The 22,185-nt window shown below is 43.4% G+C and overlaps 1 protein-coding gene across 3 annotated transcripts in view; it reads left to right on the top strand.

The window, feature by feature from the left end:
• Positions 1–3,338: 3,338 nt before the first annotated feature.
• The window catches only part of LOC128687584 (uncharacterized), a 254,582-nt gene continuing 235,735 nt past the window's right edge, over positions 3,339–22,185 (top strand). For 2 of the 3 annotated variants that reach the window (XM_053775106.2, XM_070084183.1), the window contains exon 1: positions 3,340–4,891. In XM_053775106.2, the coding sequence (XP_053631081.2) occupies positions 3,693–4,891 (1,199 nt within the window). In that variant the 5' untranslated portion in view covers positions 3,340–3,692. Of the gene's footprint in view, positions 4,892–22,185 lie in introns of all 3 variants that reach the window. The other variant, XM_053775107.2, reaches the window with a different exon arrangement.

Consider the following 22,185-nt stretch of genomic DNA (forward strand, 5'->3'; position numbering starts at 1 on the left):
AACAAAAACATAAAGTGGGACCAAGTAAACCAAGTCCTAACCGATATAAGCTGGGAAGATATACTAAGCAACACAGACCCAAACTTATGCCTAGAACAGATTAACTCGGTGGCACTCGATGTATGCACAAGGCTTATTCCTCTAAGAAAAAGGAGGAGTAGATGTAAAATAGAAAGAGACAGGCGCTCCCTTTACAGGCGACGGAAAAGAATAACAGAGCAGCTAAAAGAGGTCAATATATCTGAAATGCGCAGGGAGACACTGGTCAGAGAAATAGCAAGCATCGAACTTAAGCTAAAAGAATCCTTTAGGAGTCAGGAATCGCGGGAAGAACTAAAAGCCATAAATGAAATCGAAAGAAACCCAAAGTATTTCTTCTCCTATGCCAAATCAAAATCGAGAACAACGTCCAGTATTGGGCCCCTACTTAAACAAGATGGGTCCTACACAGATGACAGCAAGGAAATGAGTGAGCTACTCAAGTCCCAATATGACTCAGTTTTTAGCAAGCCGCTAACCAGACTGAGAGTCGAAGATCAAAATGAATTTTTTATGAGAGAGCCACAAAATTTGATTAACACAAGCCTATCCGATGTTATCCTGACGCCAAATGACTTCGAACAGGCGATAAATGACATGCCCATGCACTCTGCCCCAGGGCCAGACTCATGGAACTCTGTGTTCATCAAGAACTGCAAGAAGCCCCTATCACGAGCCTTTTCCATCCTATGGAGAGGGAGCATGGACACGGGGGTCGTCCCTCAGTTACTAAAAACAACAGACATAGCCCCACTCCACAAAGGGGGCAGTAAAGCAACAGCAAAGAACTACAGACCAATAGCACTAACATCCCATATCATAAAAATCTTTGAAAGGGTCCTAAGAAGCAAGATCACCACCCATCTAGAAACCCATCAGTTACACAACCCAGGGCAACATGGGTTTAGAACAGGTCGCTCCTGTCTGTCTCAACTACTGGATCACTACGACAAGGTCCTAAATGCACTAGAAGACAAAAAGAATGCAGATGTAATATATACAGACTTTGCAAAAGCCTTCGACAAGTGTGACCATGGCGTAATAGCGCACAAAATGCGCGCTAAAGGAATAACAGGAAAAGTCGGTCGATGGATCTATAATTTCCTCACTAACAGAACACAGAGAGTAGTCGTCAACAGAGTAAAGTCCGAGGCAGCTACGGTGAAAAGCTCTGTTCCACAAGGCACAGTACTAGCTCCCATCTTGTTCCTCATCCTCATATCCGACATAGACAAGGATGTCAGCCACAGCACCGTGTCTTCCTTTGCAGATGACACCCGAATCTGCATGACAGTGTCTTCCATTGCAGACACTGCAAGGCTCCAGGCGGACATCAACCAAATCTTTCAGTGGGCTGCAGAAAACAATATGAAGTTCAACGATGAGAAATTTCAATTACTCAGATATGGTAAACATGAGGAAATTAAATCTTCATCAGAGTACAAAACAAATTCTGGCCACAAAATAGAGCGAAACACCAACGTCAAAGACCTGGGAGTGATTATGTCGGAGGATCTCAACTTCAAGGACCATAACATTGTATCAATCGCATCTGCTAGAAAAATGACAGGATGGATAATGAGAACCTTCAAAACTAGGGAGGCCAAGCCCATGATGACACTCTTCAGGTCACTTGTTCTATCAAGGCTGGAATATTGCTGCACTCTAACAGCACCTTTCAAGGCAGGTGAAATTGCCGACCTAGAAAATGTACAGAGAACTTTCACGGCGCGCATAACGGAGATAAAACACCTCAATTACTGGGAGCGCTTGAGGTTTCTAAACCTGTATTCCCTGGAACGCAGGAGGGAGAGATACATGATTATATACACCTGGAAAATCCTAGAGGGACTAGTACCGAACTTGCACACGAAAATCACTCACTACGAAAGCAAAAGACTTGGCAGACGATGCACCATCCCCCCAATGAAAAGCAGGGGTGTCACTAGCACGTTAAGAGACCATACAATAAGTGTCAGGGGCCCGAGACTGTTCAACTGCCTCCCAGCACACATAAGGGGGATTACCAACAGACCCCTGGCAGTCTTCAAGCTGGCACTGGACAAGCACCTAAAGTCAGTTCCTGATCAGCCGGGCTGTGGCTCGTACGTTGGTTTGCGTGCAGCCAGCAGCAACAGCCTGGTTGATCAGGCGCTGATCCACCAGGAGGCCTGGTCACAGACCGGGCCGCGGGGGCGTTGACCCCCGAAACTCTCTCCAGGTAAACTCCAGGTAATTCCATACTGTTTGTGTTTCATTTACATTGTGTTAGTGTATACAATGTGTACCCACGAACTCTCCTGATGCGTTGAATATCCCACAGGGGTTTAATGCCTCACGTAAAGTGTGAAACTATTGCTCAACTTATTAAGGAGCTTGTGGGTGAGTGGTCACTGTTCATAGTTGCTTGGTAAAGACCAGGCAAGTATGGTGTATGTTCGATCCCCAGCCACAGAGGGGTTGATTATATTTATATATATATATATATATATATATATATATATATATATATATATATATATATATATATATATATATATATATATATATATATATATATATATATATCTGATGCTCAGATAAGGACAAGTTGGCAGTTGTGGCAGTAGAGCGTTGGGTGGTGTTGGGGAGGGGGTAATGATACTGCGGTGGTTGTGGAATTATAAAATTATAATCATAATGGTATAACAGTTGTTGTAGCAGCAGTGATTGGGGTGGAGGAGGAGGTAGTCAACTAAAACATTACACTACAGTACACATTCCGTTTCTAAAATAAACTTGAAGTGTGAGATAGAAGTGTCGGCGGTGGTGGCTGCACCAAGGAGATGAATTAATCTTGTAGCAAGCATCAGACATTGCCACACTCGCAGCCTCACCACAGCCAAAGACAATTGAGAAATGGTCCTGTCCTTGCTGTCTTCGTCTAGCGTGTTAATATGGGGCAGTGCAATGAAGGACAAGGAGAGCAGGAGAGAGTAAAAAACAAAGTTGGTGGCTGGAATAAGTGTGTGTGTGTGTGTGATCATTGAAACACGTGAGCAGGAGTACTACTCACCCGTTGTGTATCCCTAAGATCATTCATAGAGGTGAGCAGGAGTACTCACCTGTTGCTGGTGGTGTTGTCTGCTTGTTTGTGTACTCGCGTCAAGCTGCAGCAGTAAGAGCAGTGACGCAATAGTAAAAATACACCCTAGTTTGGCAAGGCCTGAAAGCAGAAGAGGGGAAGGTTGGGGGTGTAGCAGTGTCATGGGCTGGGGGGGACTGTGGTGGTGCCAGAGTTTAGGGGTGCCAGAGCCCCCAAGGTCATGCCCAGCACTAGTCTCTCCCTGGGCGTCAGTGTTGCAGCGTGTGGCACTGGTACCTGTGCCTGGGTTAAGGCAGTGTCGTGAACCGTGATACCCAGAACCCAAGGTGTGGCACTGTTTCTCACTCACTATTTCCTGTCTCTACCAGTGAACAGTGTTAGGTGTCCCTCAGGGGAAAAATATGAGTGAAGAAAGTAGTGAATAAGATAAACGAGTGAACAGGGAGCTGCAGCATTAATAGGGGAAAAGTGCGTGCATCGGGGCTAGAAAAGAAAGGTGTGTAGTGGAGGGAGTGAGGAGAGGAGGGATGATGGGTGTGTGGAAGAGGTTGAGGGTGGAGGAGCTGTGATGGAGTGCCCTAGGGTGGTGCGTCCTGCTGGTCCGGCGCAGTGCCACGCTGATCTCTTCTGTCAGCTGGAGGTAGTGCTGGAGCCTCTCCTCCCCCGCTCCTTCCCGAACCCCGTTACTCAGCCCCAGGCACCCCCAGTATCCACACCATCCCGCTCCTGGGCAGGAGACACCCACACCTTCACTCAGGTGCAGGAGGGCGGTCATGACGGGCGGCATCCCACCACCCTCATGCCGCCCCCATTCCCACCCGTCGACCACCACACACGCCGCCAGTTGGACGAGTTTGAGGAGGTTATCTCCCGCATGGAGAGCATGAGCGGCACCAGCCGCCCCAGCTCTCCTACTATGAAACAGCCGCCACCATACCAGCACCACACCCAACAACAAAACACCCAACACCAGCACGACACGCACCAACACCATTTTAACACCCAGCATCAACACCAACACCCACATCAGCACAGCATGGAGCATCAACACCAACACAACACACAGCACCAGCAGAACGTACAACACCAACACGACATACAGCAACATGACATGAAGCAACAACACGACATGCAACAACAACACGACATACAACAACAACAAAGGCTACATCAACAAGCTGAGCAACAAAAGCTGCAACATCAAGCAGAACAACAGCTGCAACACCAAGTAGAACATCACCAGCTTCACCATCAGCTAGCAGAGCAGCAGCAGCAGCAACAGATGCAACATCACAGTCCGCAGCATCACCCTCAGCACCATAACCCACATGAACAAGAGATACAATATCATCAGCAACAGCAAATGCAACAACAGATTCACCAACAACACATGCAACAACAGCAAATTCAACAACTAAAACAGCAGCAGCAGCAACAACAGAAGGTTCAGCATCACAGCTCCGGGGGCTCGTATGAGCACCTGGCGGGATCGTCAGAGACGCATCAGGAGCCGATGAGCCTGGGGTGTGAGACTTACCTATCACCGTTCACCTCACCCCTCACCTCCCCACACACTTCCCCACACACCTCGCCCACGGCTCCAACTATCTCTCGCCCCTCTACGCCCGCCTCGAGGGGCTCAGTGGGGGACCCCCAGTACACGTCTCCTCAGGTGAAGATCGAGGTGACGGCGCCGTGGGAGGATGGTGGCACAAGTGTGGGCAGCGGTGGACACCAGGGCAGAGTGCTTGGTCTTCCGCCCCTTGCGTAAGTACACACAACACACCCTCTGTACCTCCCCCAGGATACACAACATACTAACATGTTCGCTAAGATGGTTGTGCAGCTTGAAAGTTATATATATATTGTCACCAACAGTATTATTATTATTAATTAACAATAATAAACCTATAGGGGTTATATAGGTTTTTTTTAATTCATGCGAGAGTAAAACTTTCATTAATATTTATTTGACTTATTTTAACAGTTTTAACACACGCAGTAGGTCATTCACCGCAAGGAATGGTGGAGGCTCGATCAACTGTTTGTTAAATGCAAGACACACATGGTTCCTAATTGTACTAGCTTAGTTTTGTGAAACGCGAAACCCACTTGGGTCATTCATCAAAAAAAAAAAAAAAAAGGTGTAAGAAGTCACAGCCTGGGCTATGAGAGATGATCGCGGAGACTCACTAAACTGAGATAGGTGGTGTAGGGGGGTCACAGCCTGGTGAAGTAGATAATTGCTGCTGCTCATACTAGGCTGAGATAGTTGGTGTAGGCTGTAGGGGGTCATACGCCTAGTGGAGGAAAGTAACTCACTCGAATCATAACCTCGGGTGCAATATTTATCTTGTTTTCCTTTGTTTATACTTACATATTTTTAGTCTGCCATACATACAATTTATGTTTTATACGAGGTTCCGTATGGAATTTCGTTTAAAATATAGAGCTTCCCATGAATAATAATAATATCTTTATTTCTACAAGTACATGTACAAGGTATACAGACCTAGGTGACTTCAGTGACATTGTTATATAGAAAGCCGCTTGTTATGCAGAGCATTTCAGGATGCGACCCACATCAGTCCGCTAACACCCAGGTACCCATTATTACTGATGGGTGAACATGGACAAACGGTGTAGGGAAACACGCCCAATGTTTTCACCCTTTACCGGGAATCGAACCCGGACCCTCACCATGTGAAGCGAGAGCTTTTGCCACCAGGCCACGGACCCTCGTAATATGATAATGTTTATGAGATCTTATCGATACAGCCATTACATCTCTGTATTTAAATTCTTATGAAGGACTTATCAATGCCATAATAATTCTCCATTACTCGTTGAAATTAAATATTTCAAGAAACTATAGAGGCTCAAGGAATTTCACATTAAAATACTAACCTTCGTAGTTATATATATATATATATATATATATATATATATGTATATATATATATGTATATATATATATGTATATATATATATGTATATATATATATGTATATATATATATGTATATATATATATGTATATATATATATATCTGTATATATATCTATATATATATATATATATATGTATATATATCTATATATATATATGTATATATATGTATATATATATATATATATATATATATATATATATTACGTTATTGTCATTATAATATTAGCCTTCTTAGTTATATACATTACCTTATTGTAAACCTATGCTAATCTTAGTTATATAAATCACCAAAGCTCCAGCGACCAACAGACCCGCATCAGGAAACACTTGTCATGTTTCCTGACAAATCTTACCTAACCTAAGGCAGTAGCTGACACGCAGTAAGACAAACACGTAGACAGACGAAACCATTATTAAACGACATTTAGTTTTCACAACGAAATGTCGTTTTAATAAAGATTAAGTGAACGAAACGTGATTTTAATAAATTGATGCGTCTACGTGTCTTTAATTTGCTAAAGGTTTTGAGATAATTTAACCTTAAATATATTTAATAATATCAATGTAGGCTGGTAATTTACTCATGTACTCAAGCCTAAATTATGCAGCTTGCCTCTGGCAAGACAGTGATAAGAGTGAATGATGGTGAAAGTGTTACTTCTTTTAGGTCTCCCTACCTAGGTGGGAGACTGCCGGTTTATTACACACACACACACACACACACACACACACACACACACACACACACACACACACACACACACACACACACACACACACACACACACACACAACTGGAAGCTGAAGACTCAGACGAGTCACAGGGACGTTAGGAAGTATTTCTTCAGTCATAGAGTTGTCAGGAAGTGGAATAGCCTAGCAAGTGAAGTAGTGGAGGCAGGAACCATACATAGTTTTAAGAAGAGGTATGATACAGCTCAGGAAGCAGAGAGAGAGAGAGGACCTAGTAGCGATCAGTGAAGAGGCGGGGCCAGGAGCTGAGTCTCGACCCCTGCAACCACAATTAGGTGAGTACAATTAGGCGAGTACACACACACACACACACACACACACACACACACACACACACACACACACACACACACACACACACACACACACATTCGGGGCCAGGAGCTGTGACTCGACCCCTGCAACCACAAATAGGTGAGCACACACACACATACACTTTAATATATCTGTTGAGTTTTGCACCTCGAGCACTAGGATATACTATACTAGTTCAGTGTTCTCAGACAATAGTTTTACGGATGCAGTTGCATAGTATTAATTCCTGCATGTGATTGGTCAAGTGTGCATCTTTGCCAATTGGCACAATTAAACATGTGTAAAATTAAACGTTAAAACTCTTAATTAAGATATGTTAAAACTCTTAATTAAGATATGTTAAAACTCTTAATTAAGATATGTAATTTTTCATTATATTTTTGTTGATGATAAAACAATAGGATTTTCTCAGTTGAAAATAACAGAGGCTGATAGTGCATCAAAATATTTAAATAGTCTTTGCATTTTTCTTACACAAGTTAGGTTTTTTCTTTAGATTTGTAATGTACTTTTGTGTGATAGGTATTACGCATCATTGTGTACTTAAGGACTCATGAGACACGTGCTACAGTTCATTGTGTACTGAAGGCCTAACACATACTAATATGGTTTCCATGTTACACTTGTCGAATATATAACTTTGTTGCTGGTGAGGCAATTCTACAAGCGTTATCTGTTTTAAAAAAAAATATTTTTATTATTAAATTATACAGGTAAATACAAATAAGTGATCGTAAGTCTGTGATCTTGATAATGGTCTAGGACGAACCGAAACGTCAAATGTTTACGTTTCTCCTGAGTGCAGTTATCAGTGATCATGACATGCCTGAGGCAGTACGGTGGTCTGAGTTATTCTGGAAGAGTGTTATCAGTTGTCTTTATGAGGAATATAACAGAAATACGTCAGGTGTGTTTGGAACAGCAGCATTGAAATAACCCAGGAGGACAAGTGCTATTTAGCAGAAAGAGCAAGGACCGGACACCGCCCACATACCTTACATCCGAGCAATTTTTATCGTTTATTTAATCTTCTGGCTACGAGGTGTTATCTTGCCTTCTCTGATGTCAAAGACTGCTCTTATCTGAGATATTACAACCCAGGATGCCATCCATAACAGTCGACTAACGCCTTGGTATCTGTTTACTGTTAGGTGAAGTGGTAGCAGGTGTAAGGGCTAACACCCATGTGTTATTTACTGCAGATTTATAAGGAGACTTGGCCATGCGCCTTCCCGTGCGTCTGAGGGTGTGGCTTCATGCAGTAAGTTTTAAGAAGTTAATCATTTCATGCATTGCTCGCCCCCACTCACCTCACACAATAAAGATGTAGAATAAAATAATATGAATTGAAGTAACTCTGGCTCAGAACGAGAGAACGCGGGTTGAATGTTGGTCAGCTAGGCCTGTATACTTTGTATATGTACTTACAATAATAATAACAATAGTAATAATAATAATAAAGACTTATTATTAGGGTGGAGACTGTAGGTAAGTCTCCCTACATTACAGCCTCTGTCCACTTGGCAGTAAATTGATATATGGATATTGGTCAAGTTTTGTGGGTGGCATTCGGGAGTGGTGGTAACGTGCCTTTGATAGGTCAGGTCACTACGATGAGCTGAGGTAACAGTGTAAATTGCCTGTAAATTCAAATGTGTAACTAAGTTGATTCCATGTATTAGAAACCTTTCGTACAAAAACAGGCTGAAGGCATCGAACTTGCACTTAGGAAAGACGTAGAATTAAGGGAGATATGATTTTAGGTGTACACAGAATCAGGAATAAACAAAGGGGATATAAATAACGCATTGAAAATATCTAGCCAAGGCAGGACTCTCGTCAGTGGATTCAAGTTGGACATAGTTAGATTTAGAAATGTTATTGGAAAGTACTGGCTTGGCAATAGAGTTGTAGATGAGTGGAACAAACTTCCACGTAGCATCATTGAGTCAAAATCTTCGGGTACATGGGTAGTTATGGGTGAATGCTGCAGTGTTCCTTTGTTCTTATGTTCTTAAGTATAGCTTATAAATAAATAAGATAAAATTTTCAAATCCTAAACGGACATACTTTAACAGAAACAGTATAGTTCAAATAGTCTAAACAGTAAATATTCCCATCATTGAAGAGGGCACTCGGAATATGTATAAACATAAGACAATAAAGAGTAGACAGACGTCTTACACAGAAGTGACATGCAAGAGCTGTGGGGTTACTAGTGCGAATAAAGATGCAAGAATTTCATTGCTTAGAAATGTCAATATAAAACTGAAGGCACATCAAACTGTAAGGTGCTTACAAGAGTATTTACACATCGCACAGTTCACTTTTGACACCCAAGGCGCTGTGCTGTGCAAATGTTAAAACAAAGTATCTCATAACTTACTAGGAATAGTTGAATATATGTCTCTATAGCGTGAGACTTTATATAACAAGCTTCAGTGTAGTGTGGCTTGGTATATAAAACTTATACCGAGACTTATAACTAGGATTAGTCTTCATGGCATACTCCTCGGGTGAAACTGTTAAGAAGAGTAAGTCATTATAGCTTGGTTTGATATAAGACTTATAACGTGACGGTGGATATAAGAAGTGCAGATGATAGCTTGTGTGGCAGGTGTGATGCCTTGCCCTCATCACCTCCATCATGTCACTACACAAGGATACCTTAACCCCCCCATCACCACATTTTTACAACTCGTCAGCTCTCTCAAGCCTACCCACCCACCCGCCTGCTTCTCTTCATGCTCCCCTCTGGTGCTTTATAGTTTTGCTGAGCTAGTTATATTATGGATTAAAAATATTTAATAACAGTATTTGTATATGTGTATGCTTCTAGACTGTTGTATTCTGAGCACCTCTGCAAAAACAGTGAGTGTGGTGAAAGTGTTGAATGATGATGAAAGTATTTTCTTTTTGGGGATTTTCTTTCTTTTTTGGGTCACCCTGCCTCGGTGGGAGACGGCCGCCTTGTTTAAAAAAAAAAAAAAAAAAAAAAAAAAAAAAAAAAATTGTTAATTTATCATATATTGTAGTTAGTTTTAAACTGTGAATTAAATTATTCACACAGGATGACATGGTCAAATAAGATATTCAGAACAATTTTCTCTCATCTGTATTTGCACTTGTGTGTGAGGTCCTCCTCAGACGACCTCACACACAGGTGCAAATATAGGTAAAGTTCACTGAAAAAATGTAGTTAAAGTGCACTGAAAAATTTCTTTGTCTTTGTCTCCATGTGAACTGACTCCTCTTATTTATAAGTGTTCCTGACAATTTTGTGCTCCACTATTTCATGGCAATAAATTTGTGTGATTGTTCACTGTACATGCCTAGGTGTTTTGTGTTTGTGTGTTCATGTACTTACACCTAGTTGTTTGAGTGTTCGTATGTGCACCTAGTTAGGATATTATTTATTCTCTAGAGCTGTACTGATAAGGCGCTAGACTAGTAATCTTAGGAACGCCAGATCTCAGGCTCGAATCCAGGCATTTTATTTGAATTGCTAGATTCCTTTATGATTTTTCAGCACGCACGCACGCGCACACACACACACACACACACACACACACACACACACACACACACACACCCACACACACACACACACACACACACACACACACACACACCGCGCACACACATCCTGTACAGACTGAGACTTCACAGTATTGCTGATGTAACACACTGAAAGAATGGAATAATTTGGGCTGGAACTTCTGGTTTGGTGGTTGCCAGGCACACACATTACCACACGATTACTAACGTTAAGGACACCAACAAGTGTGTGTGTGTGTGTGTGTGTGTGTGTGTGTGTGTGTGTGTGTGTGTGTGTGTGTGTGTGTGTGTGTGTGTGTGTGTGTGTGTGTGTGTGTGTGTGTACACACATTCCTGGGTGTGAGGAGTCCCAGACTGTTGCTCGAACTCACTTTTTTATGGAGTTCCTGACGCCAGCTCGGGATCCACAGTAAAGCATCTTATGTGCCTGCATGCTTCACACAGTACTTACTGAGAATTTAAAATATATTGAATGTAACCACACAAAAGAAATAGGTTGGTGTGGCTGGTACATTTTAATTGTTTACCTATTTTATCTTCTTGAAACGTATATACAAATAACCAACTTTTGGAAATAAGTCACTGACTTTTTTGGGTCATCTTAGGTAATTTACACACTTTATTATGCAAAAAGTCGCGAACAATCTATAAAAGATGCAGAACAACCACGGGGAAGTTGAAAGGTAGATTTAGGCTTTTCGTATTGCAGTCAACACATCAGGAACTAGAAGTGTTGCAGAAATAAGTAGGAAGCCCATGTAGGTGCGCTCAGGGAAACGACTTTCGTTAGTCGTTTCCTTGAGAGCATCTACCTGGACTTCCTCTTTATTTCTGCAACATTGCAAGCTCCTGATGTGTTGATTGCAACACTAATAACCTAGACCTATCATTCAACTCTCCCGTGGTTGTTGTGTATGTGTATATGTGATAATTTGTGTAACTGTGTTTACCTGTACCTAAATAAACTTGCTTCTGACGACGTTTTGGTCTGTCCTGAACCATCAGATTGTAACTTGACAATGTTCCAGGACGGACCGAAACGTCGTAATATTTGTATATTGCCACAACCACGGTATAATGACATTATTTTTTCTTGAAACATTTACTGACTGATTTTAGTGAAGGGTTTCTTGATTCAAGGAATTGGAGCCATCATCCTCGGATCAAACCTGATTACTTGCCATTCCCCAGGCGTTGTACAGCCCTTATTATTTAGCGCTTCCTCCATGAATATTTAATAATTGTCTTTTTTTCTAAACAATATCATATCCTACTGATATGACAAGTATGCTGCTGACAAGTATGCTAGACACGGTATGCTGCTGACAAGTATGCTAGACACGATATGCTGCTGACAAGTATGCTAGACACGGTATGCTGCTGACAAGTATGCTAGACACGGTATGCTGCTGACAAGTATGCTAGACACGGTATGCTGCTGACAAGTATGCTAGACACGGTATGCTGCTGATAAGTATGCTAGACACGGTATGCTGCTGACAGGTGTGCTGCTGACAAGTATGCTAGACACGTTATGCTGCTGACAGGTATGCTAGACACAGTATGCTGCTGACAAGTATGCTAGACGGTATGCTGCTGACAAGTATGCTAGACGTTATGCTGCTGACAGGTATGCTAGACACGGTATGCTGCCTCGTATGGGCCAGTAGGCCTTCTGCAGTGTTCCTACATTCTTATGTTCTTATGTTCTTATGATAAGTGTGCTAGACACGGTATGCTACTGACAAGTATGCTAGACACACGAGGCTGCTGACAAGTATGCTAGACACACGAGGCTGCTGACAGGTATACTAGACACATAATGCTGCTGACAGGTATGCTGCCAAATCTGTATTCTGATAGCATTCAATTCGTTAATGTATGAGGGAGGCATCCTAACACGAGCCTCAGATGAGCCTCTCACTGGATCACAAAGGATGGATGAGACGCTGAAGGTACCATTGATGGTTGTGTCGGGGGTCTAATGGTTCCATCTTTATGACTGGGGAGGGATGATTGACACTTATGGTTCCATCTCTATGACTGGGGAGGGATGATTGACACTTATGGTTCCATCTCTATAACTGGGGAGGGATGATTGACACTTATGGTTCCATCTCTATGACTGGGGAGGGATGATTGACACTTATGGTTCCATCTCTATGACTGGGGAGGGATGATTGACACTCATGGTTCCATCTCTATGACTGGGGAGGGATGATTGACACTTATGGTTCCATCTCTATGACTGGGGAGGGATGATTGACACTCATGGTTCCATCTTTATGACTGGGGAGGGATGATTGACACTTATGGTTCCATCTCTATAACTGGGGAGGGATGATTGACACTTATGGTTCCATCTCTATAACTGGGGAGGGATGATTGACACTCATACAATCGTGGTGCCTAATATAACACTCGTGCAGCACCTGCTTATCTTAGATTGAGAGACATTTCGCCCATAAGGGGCTTTATTTAGCAGCCTCATGCAAAGATGAGAACAGAGTCTTTTATAGTGGAGTGATGCAGCAGTAATAAAAGCGACCACACGTGGCAGGGCCCACTAGTGGAAGTAGGTCAGACCCATAAGGTGAGTCGGAGACCTAGAATTAGAATTGTGAAATCACCTAGCTTGTGACATTGTAAATGGTCCAAGTCGGACCGAAACGTCGTCGTAAGCCCCTCCCATGTGCGGATTATTTGTGTATTATTCCAGTCACTGTATTGTGCTTTTTTGTTATTTAGAGAGAGAGAGAGAGAGAGAGAGCAATAAATGAATATATTTAGAAACTAGACAAATTTATGAATGACAGTATGTGAGGAGGAGCTGCGTAGGTTGCTCCAGCTTGTTACTGCAGTGATCCACTTCTTGTGATGTTCTCAGACTTGGGAACCCTCAGAAAATCACCGATGTCATTTTATTACAATACTTGTGGTTAGCCACTGCCTTCCTGAAATAGTTTTGAATTATCTGCTGGAACATTGCCTACATTCTAACCATGAGTCGCTTAGGTGTATTTCTCAGTGTATGTACACAGAGAATTTATTTTAATTAGTACTCTGGTGGCGCACACGTAAGAGGGTGACCTTAATGACCTCGTGTTGACACAACTTCAGACTAACACTCATATAAACACTTGATAAATTTTAATTTAGCTTTGTTATATTTTAGAGTCACATGGATTTATAAAAGTCATGTTCTATACTCGTCGCGTAAACCAGTACACTAAAAATAATACCAGTAAAAAAAACGGAAAAAACATCGTTTTATTTTTTTTTTGCGTATGATTATATACAAAATTGTTGAATGTGGTTTAGGTTTGTTTGTTGCTTGGTTTAGGCTAGGTATGTTTGTTGTTTAGGTTAGATATGTTTGCTGGTTGCTTACGTTGTGTTTACTGGGTGTTTAGGTTGTGTTTACTGGGTGTTTAGGTTGTATTTTCTGGTTGTTTAGGTTTTCTGGTTGTTTAGGTTTGCTGGTTGTTTAGGTTGTTTGCTGGTTGTTTAGGTTTGCTGGTTGTTTAGGTTTGCTGGTTGTTTAGGTTTGCTGGTTGTTTAGGTTGTTTGCTGGTTGTTTAGGTTGTTTGCTGGTTGTTTAGGTTTGCTGGTTGTTTAGGTTTGCTGGTTGTTTAGGTTGTTTGCTGGTTGTTTAGGTTTTCTGGTTGTTTAGGTTTGCTGGTTGTTTAGGTTGTTTGCTGGTTGTTTAGGTTTGCTGGTTGTTTAGGTTGTTTGCTGGTTGTTTAGGTTTTCTGGTTGTTTAGGTTTGCTGGTTGTTTAGGTTGTTTGCTGGTTGTTTGCTGGTTGTTTAGGTTGTTTGCTGGTTGTTTGCTGGTTGTTTAGGTTGTTTGCTGGTTGTTTAGGTTGTTTGCTGGTTGTTTGCTGGTTGTTTAGGTTGTTTGCTGGTTGTTTAGGTTGTTTGCTGGTTGTTTAGGTTGTTTGCTGGTTGTTTAGGTTGTTTGCTGGTTGTTTAGGTTGTTTGCTGGTTGTTTAGGTTAGACTGTTGATTGCTTGTGACATTTTCACTGCCACGTTCTCTGTGCCAAATTTACTTACAATTTTATACACCGGTAATACAAATTTTTGGAAGTGCTGAGTACGAAATAATCAACTGAATGATAATGTGTGGAGGACAGTCAGGTGTGCCAGCAGGTGCTGTGGAGGACAGTCAGGTGTGCCAGCAGGTGCTGTGGAGGACAGTCAGGTGTGCCAGCAGGTGCTGTAGTGGAGGACACTCAGGTGCGCCAGCAGGTGCTGTGGTGGACACTCAGGTGCGCCAGCAGGTGCTGTGGTGGAGGACACTCAGGTGTGCCAGCAGGTGCTGTGGAGGACAGTCAGGTGTGCCAGCAGGTGCTGTGGTGGAAGACAGGTATGCCAGCAGGTGCTGTGCTGGGGAACAGTCAGGTGTGCCAGCAGGTGCTGTAGTGGAGGACAGTCAGGTGTGCCAGCAGGTGCTGTGGTGGAGGACAGGTGTGCAAGCAGGTGCTGTAGTGGAGGACAGTCAGGTGTGCCAGCAGGTGCTGTGGTGGAGGACAGTCAGGTGTGCCAGCAGGTGCTGTGGTGGAGGACAGTCAGGTGTGCCAGCAGGTGCTGTGGTGGAGGACAGTCAGGTGTGCCAGCAGGTGCTGTGGAGGACAGTCAGGTGTGCCAGCAGGTGCTGTGGTGGAGGACAGTCAGGTGTGCCAGCAGGTGCTGTGGTGGAGGACAGTCAGGTGTGCCAGCAGGTGCTGTGGTGGAGGACAGTCAGGTGTGCCAGCAGGTGCTGTGGTGGATAATCAGGTGTGCCAGCAGGTGCTGTGGTGGAGGACAGTCAGGTGTGCCAGCAGGTGCTGTGGTGGTGGACAGTCAGGTGTGCCAGCAGGTGCTGTGGTGGACAGTCAGGTGTGCCAGCAGGTGCTGTGGTGGACAGTCAGGTGTGCCAGCAGGTGCTGTGGTGGAGGAGTCAGGTGTGCCAGCAGGTGCTGTAGTGGAGGACAGTCAGGTGTGCCAGCAGGTGCTGTGGTGGAGGACAGGTGTGCAAGCAGGTGCTGTAGTGGAGGACAGTCAGGTGTGCCAGCAGGTACTGTGGTGGGGGACAGTCAGGTGTGCCAGCAGGTGCTGTGCTGGAGGATAGCCAAGTGTGCCAGCAGGTGCTGTGGTGGAGGACACTCAGGTGTGCCAGCAGGTGCTGTGGTGGAGGACAGTCAGGTGTGCCAGCAGGTGCTGTGGAGGACAGATGTGCCAGCAGGTGCTGTGGAGGACAGATGTGCCAGCAGGTGCTGTGGAGGATAATTAGGTGTGCTAGCAGGCGCTGTGGTGTGGGACAGTCAGGTGTGCCAGCCGGTGCTGTGGAGGATAATCAGATGTGCCAGCAGGTGCTGTGTTGCAGGATAGTCAGGTGTGGTAGCAGGCGCTGTGGTGCAGGATAGTCAGGTGTGGTAGCAGGTGTTGTGGTGCACGATAGTCAGGTGTGGTACCAGATGTGGTGCAGGGTAGGCATGCCAGCAGGTGCTATGATGCAAGATAGGTTGCTAGCAGCTGCTACGGTACAGGATAGGTTTGCCATCAGGTGCTTTGGTGCAGGATAGGTGTGCCAGCAGGTGCTGTGGTGCAGGATAGGTGTGCCAGCAGGTGCTGTGGTGCAGGATAGGTGTGCCAGCAGGTGTTGTGGTGCAGGATATTCAGGTGTGTTACCAGGTGTGGTGCAGGGTAGGCGTGCCAGCAGGTGCTATGGTGCAGGATAAGTTGCCAGCAGGTACTATGGTGCAGGATAGGGGTGTTAGCAGGTGTTATGATGCAGGATAAGGGTGCCAGCAGGTGTTATGGTGCAGGATAGGGGTGCCAGCAGGTGTTATGATGCAGGATAGGGGTGTTAGCAGGTGTTACAGTGCAGGATAAGGATGGCAGCAGGTGTTATGGTGCATGGTAGGGGTGTTAGCAGGTGTTATGGTGCAGAATAGGGGTGCCAGCAGGTGTTATGGTGCAGGATAGGGGTGTTACCATGTGTTATGGTGCAGGATAGGGGTGTTACCAGGTGTTATGGTGCAGGATGAGGGTGCCAGCAGGTGTTATAGTGCAGGACACGGGTGTTAGCAGGTGTTGTGGTGCAGGATAAGGGTACCAGCAGGTGTTATGGTGCAGGATAGGGGTGTCAGCAGGTGTTATGGTGCAGGATAGGGGTGTCAGCAGGTGTTATGGTGCAGGATAGGGGTGTCAGCATGTTATGGTGCAGGATAGGGGTGTCAGCAGGTGTTATGGTGCAGGATAGGGGTGTCAGCAGGTGTTATGGTGCAGGATAGGGGTGTCAGCAGGTGTTATGGTGCAGGATAAGGGTGTCAGCAGGTGTTATGGTGCAGGATAGGGGTGTTAGCAGGTGCTATGGTGCAGGATAGGGGTGCCAGCAGGTGTCATGATGATGTTGGCGTTTGTTCTCGTCATAATATTTACGTTCTTGTGACGTCACATGTTGCTCAGTCTGGGGAATTATAGCAGTGGGTAAACAGGAGGGGGATGAGGGAATGCTGGGGACAGTAGGGGATAGGGTAAGGTAAGTGGGCGGACGAGGGAAGCATTGGCTGGAGAAGAGGGAAGAGGAGGAAAGAAGAGAATGCAGTCTCTTGGCACTGTTTACTTCCTGGAGAATGTGAAGCTTTTACTGCTTTGTATCTCCGGTGGGGGGAAGGGGGGTGTGGGGCTTCGTAAACGTGCGTTTTCCGGTGTAAACAAAGGAACACAACGCCGCCTCACAAGGGATACAAACGGAGTACTGCTTAGAGTTGTCAAGATAAGACACACAGTTGGAGCTTCGTCTGCAACGTGTCTTTTCTTCACCAGCTCATTAAAATGTTGGTATATATATATATATATATATATATATATATATATATATATATATATATATATATATATATATATCCTTGCAATCAACACAGGAGCTTTCAAAGTTGCAGAAAACAGGAGGATGTCCAAGCAGATATGATCCCAGGGAGCATATATATATATATTATATATATATATATATATATATATATATATATATATATATATATATATATATATATATATATATATATATATATATATATATATATATATATATATATATTATTTATTATCACACTGGCCGATTCCCACCAAGGCAGGGTGGCCCGAAAAAGAAAAACTTTCACCATCATTCACTCCATCACTGTCTTGCCAGAAGGGTGCTTTACACTACAGTTTTTAAACTGCAACATTAACACCCCTCCTTCAGAGTGCAGGCACTGTACTTCCCATCTCCAGGACTCAAGTCCGGCCTGCCGGTTTCCCTGAATCCCTTCATAAATGTTACTTTGCTCACACTCCAACAGCACGTCAAGTATTAAAAACCATTTGTCTCCATTCACTCCTATCAAACACGCTCACGCATGCCTGCTGGAAGTCCAAGCCCCTCGCACACAAAACCTCCTTTACCCCCTCCCTCCAACCTTTCCTAGGCCGACCCCTACCCCGCCTTCCTTCCACTACAGACTGATACACTCTTGAAGTAATTCTGTTTCGCTCCATTCTCTTTACATGTCCGAACCACCTCAACAACCCTTCCTCAGCCCTCTGGACAACAGTTTTGGTAATCCCGCACCTCCTCCTAACTTCCAAACTACGAATTCTCTGCATTATATTCACACCACACATTGCCCTCAGACATGACATCTCCACTGCCTCCAGCCTTCTCCTCGCTGCAACATTCATCACCCACGCTTCACACCCATATAAGAGCGTTGGTAAAACTATACTCTCATACATTCCCCTCTTTGCCTCCAAGGACAAAGTTCTTTGTCTCCACAGACTCCTAAGTGCACCACTCACTCTTTTTCCCTCATCAATTCTATGATTCACCTCATCTTTCATAGACCCATCCGCTGACACGTCCACTCCCAACTATCTGAATACGTTCACCTCCTCCATACTCTCTCCCTCCAATCTGATATCCAATCTTTCATCACCTAATCTTTTTGTTATCCTCATAACCTTACTCTTTCCTGTATTCACCTTTAATTTTCTTCTTTTGCACACCCTACCAAATTCATCCACCAATCTCTGCAACTTCTCTTCAGAATCTCCCAAGAGCACAGTGTCATCAGCAAAGAGCAGGTGTGACAACTCCCACTTTGTGTGTGATTCTTTATCTTTTAACTCCACGCCTCTTGCCAAGACCCTCGCATTTACTTCTCTTACAACCCCATCTATAAATATATTAAACAACCACGGTGACATCACATATCCTTGTCTAAGGCCTACTTTTACTGGGAAAAAATTTCCCTCTTTCCTACATACTCTAACTTGAGCCTCACTATCCTTGTAAAAACTCTTCACTGCTTTCAGTAACCTACCTCCTACACCATACACTTGCAACATCTGCCACATTGCCCCCCTATCCACCCTGTCATACGCCTTTTCCAAATCTATAAATGCCACAAAGACCTCTTTAGCCTTATCCAAATACTGTTCACTTACATGTTTTACTGTAAACACCTGGTCCACACACCCCCTACCTTTCCTAAAGCCTCCTTGTTCATCTGCTATCCTATTCTCCGTCTTACTCTTAATTCTTTCAATTATAACTCTACCATACACTTTACCAGGTATACTCAACAGACTTATCCCCCTATAATTTTTGCACTCTCTTTTATCCCCTTTGCCTTTATACAAAGGAACTATGCATGCTCTCTGCCAATCCCTAGGTACCTTACCCTCTTCCATACATTTATTAAATAATTGCACCAACCACTCCAAAACTATATCCCCACCTGCTTTTAACATTTCTATCTTTATCCCATCAATCCCGGCTGCCTTACCCCCTTTCATTTTACCTACTGCCTCACGAACTTCCCCCACACTCACAACTGGCTCTTCCTCACTCCTACAAGATGTTATTCCTCCTTGCCCTATACACGAAATCACAGCTTCCCTATCTTCATCAACATTTAACAATTCCTCAAAATATTCCCTCCATCTTCCCAATACCTCTAACTCTCCATTTAATAACTCTCCTCTCCTATTTTTAACTGACAAATCCATTTGTTCTCTAGGCTTTCTTAACTTGTTAATCTCACTCCAAAACTTTTTCTTATTTTCAACAAAATTTGTTGATAACATCTCACCCACTCTCTCATTTGCTCTCTTTTTACATTGCTTCACCACTCTCTTAACCTCTCTCTTTTTCTCCATATACTCTTCCCTCCTTGCATCACTTCTACTTTGTAAAAACTTCTCATATGCTAACTTTTTCTCCCTTACTACTCTCTTTACATCATCATTCCACCAATCGCTCCTCTTCCCTCCTGCACCCACTTTCCTGTAACCACAAACTTCTGCTGAACACTCTAACACTACATTTTTAAACCTACCCCATACCTCTTCGACCCCATTGCCTATGCTCTCATTAGCCCATCTATCCTCCAATAGCTGTTTATATCTTACCCTAACTGCCTCCTCTTTTAGTTTATAAACCTTCACCTCTCTCTTCCCTGATGCTTCTATTCTCCTTGTATCCCATCTACCTTTTTCTCTCAGTGTAGCTACAACTAGAAAGTGATCTGATATATCTGTGGCCCCTCTATAAACATGTACATCCTGAAGTCTACTCAACAGTCTTTTATCTACCAACACATAATCCAACAAACTACTGTCATTTCGCCCTACATCATATCTTGTATACTTATTTATCCTCTTTTTCTTAAGATATGTATTACCTATAATATTTAAAGAAAAAGAGGATAAATAACGCGAAAATTTCATCCAGCTTCTCAGAGCTGGGGCACGTGCCCCAGCTCTGAGGAGCTGGATGAAATTTTCGCGTTATAATCAGTGACAAACACGTAACAGTATATACTAGACATGTATCTCTCACACCTCATGTACTGTATGTGTCATCTTTGTATCAGCGAGGGCCCTGAAACTGCACTCTCTAGAAAGACGTAGAATTAGGGGGGATATGATTGAGGTGTATAAGTGGAAGACAGGAATAAATAAAGGGGATGTAAATAGTGTGCTGAAAATATCTAGCCTAGACAGGACTCGCAGCAATGGTTTTAAGTTGGAAAAATTCAGATTCAGGAAGGATATAGGAAAGTACTGGTTTGGTAATAGAGTTGTGGATGAGTGGAACAAACTCCCAAGTACCGTTATAGAGGCCAGAACGTTGTGTAGCTTTAAAAATAGGTTGGATAAATACATGAGTAGATGTGGGTGGGTGTGAGTTAGACCTGATAGCTTGTGCTAACAGGTCGGTTGCCGTGTTCCTCCCTTAAGTCAATGTGACCTGACCTGACTAGGTTGGGTGCATTGGCTTAAGCCGGTAGGAGACTTGGACCTGCCTCGCATGGGCCAGTAGGCCTTCTGCAGTGTTCCTTCCTTCTTATGTTCTTATGTTCTTATGTATCTCTTAAATCTTCTGTACCATATTATGTAATAAAATATACCTATTGGTAAGAAAGAATGAAAAGATGGGGTGGTAGGGGAAGTGGAATATTCAAACGGCTTCAGGAAGAAATCCAAATACTCTTCCTTGAAGCCTTTTTATCCACTTCTCCGAGGCTGTGGGTCCCACAATTTGCACCAGAGGTGGACCCCTAAATTATTAATAAAAATATATATATATATTATATAATTGTGCTCGCAAACTAAGCAATGCAAGATGCAAAACAACCACGGTGGGGGGGGGGAGGTAGAATGATAGCTCTAGGCCTTTCGTGTTGCAATCAACACAGGAGCTTGCGAAGTTGCAGAAAACAGGAGGATGTCCCAGCAAATATGATCCCAGGGAGCGTCTTCACTTCAGTGAAGACTTTCAGTGAAGACGTTCCCTGGGATCGTATTTGCTTGGACATCCTCCTCTTTTCTGCAACTTCGCAACCTCCTGATGATGTTTTGATTGCAACACAAAAGGCTTAGAGCTATTCTACTCTCCCCCCCCCCGTGGTTGTTTTGCATATATAATTGTGTGTGTGTGTGTGTGTGTGTGTGTGTGTGAGAGAAAAATCATATTGGTAAACAAATATTTGATCGCTTCAATGTAGTTCCGTACATATCTTCACTCTGGAGGTACTCATTTTGCAGTCAGGCTTTCTGTTGTGACTTCCCATATATAATATGATGTAATTCGTGGAATAGAAGAGGAGTTCTTAAGATGGTTTGTCATTCAGAAAGGGTGGAGAAAGTAAGGGTGATTGAGAGGGCATGTAAATGTGAGGTAGATGGAAGGTGGTGTAATGAATGACCCACTGGAAGAACGTGTGAAGGGTTTGAGTAGTGGCCTGAGTATCCGACAACCATAAACTATGTGAACGTGATCACTAATGCTCACTTATATATGGACTTTAAATCTCTGTTTTACTGAAACATATGAGGAAGATAGAGAATCATTAAATTCATAGGAAGAATACTACAATCATTTACCACTAAAAATTAAAATTATACACGAAAATGACTGAGTCTGTTATATCACTTCCCATAGGCAGTGTAGA

Source organism: Cherax quadricarinatus, chromosome 11 (genome assembly GCF_038502225.1).
Source record: "Cherax quadricarinatus isolate ZL_2023a chromosome 11, ASM3850222v1, whole genome shotgun sequence".
Taxonomy (NCBI): domain Eukaryota; kingdom Metazoa; phylum Arthropoda; class Malacostraca; order Decapoda; family Parastacidae; genus Cherax; species Cherax quadricarinatus.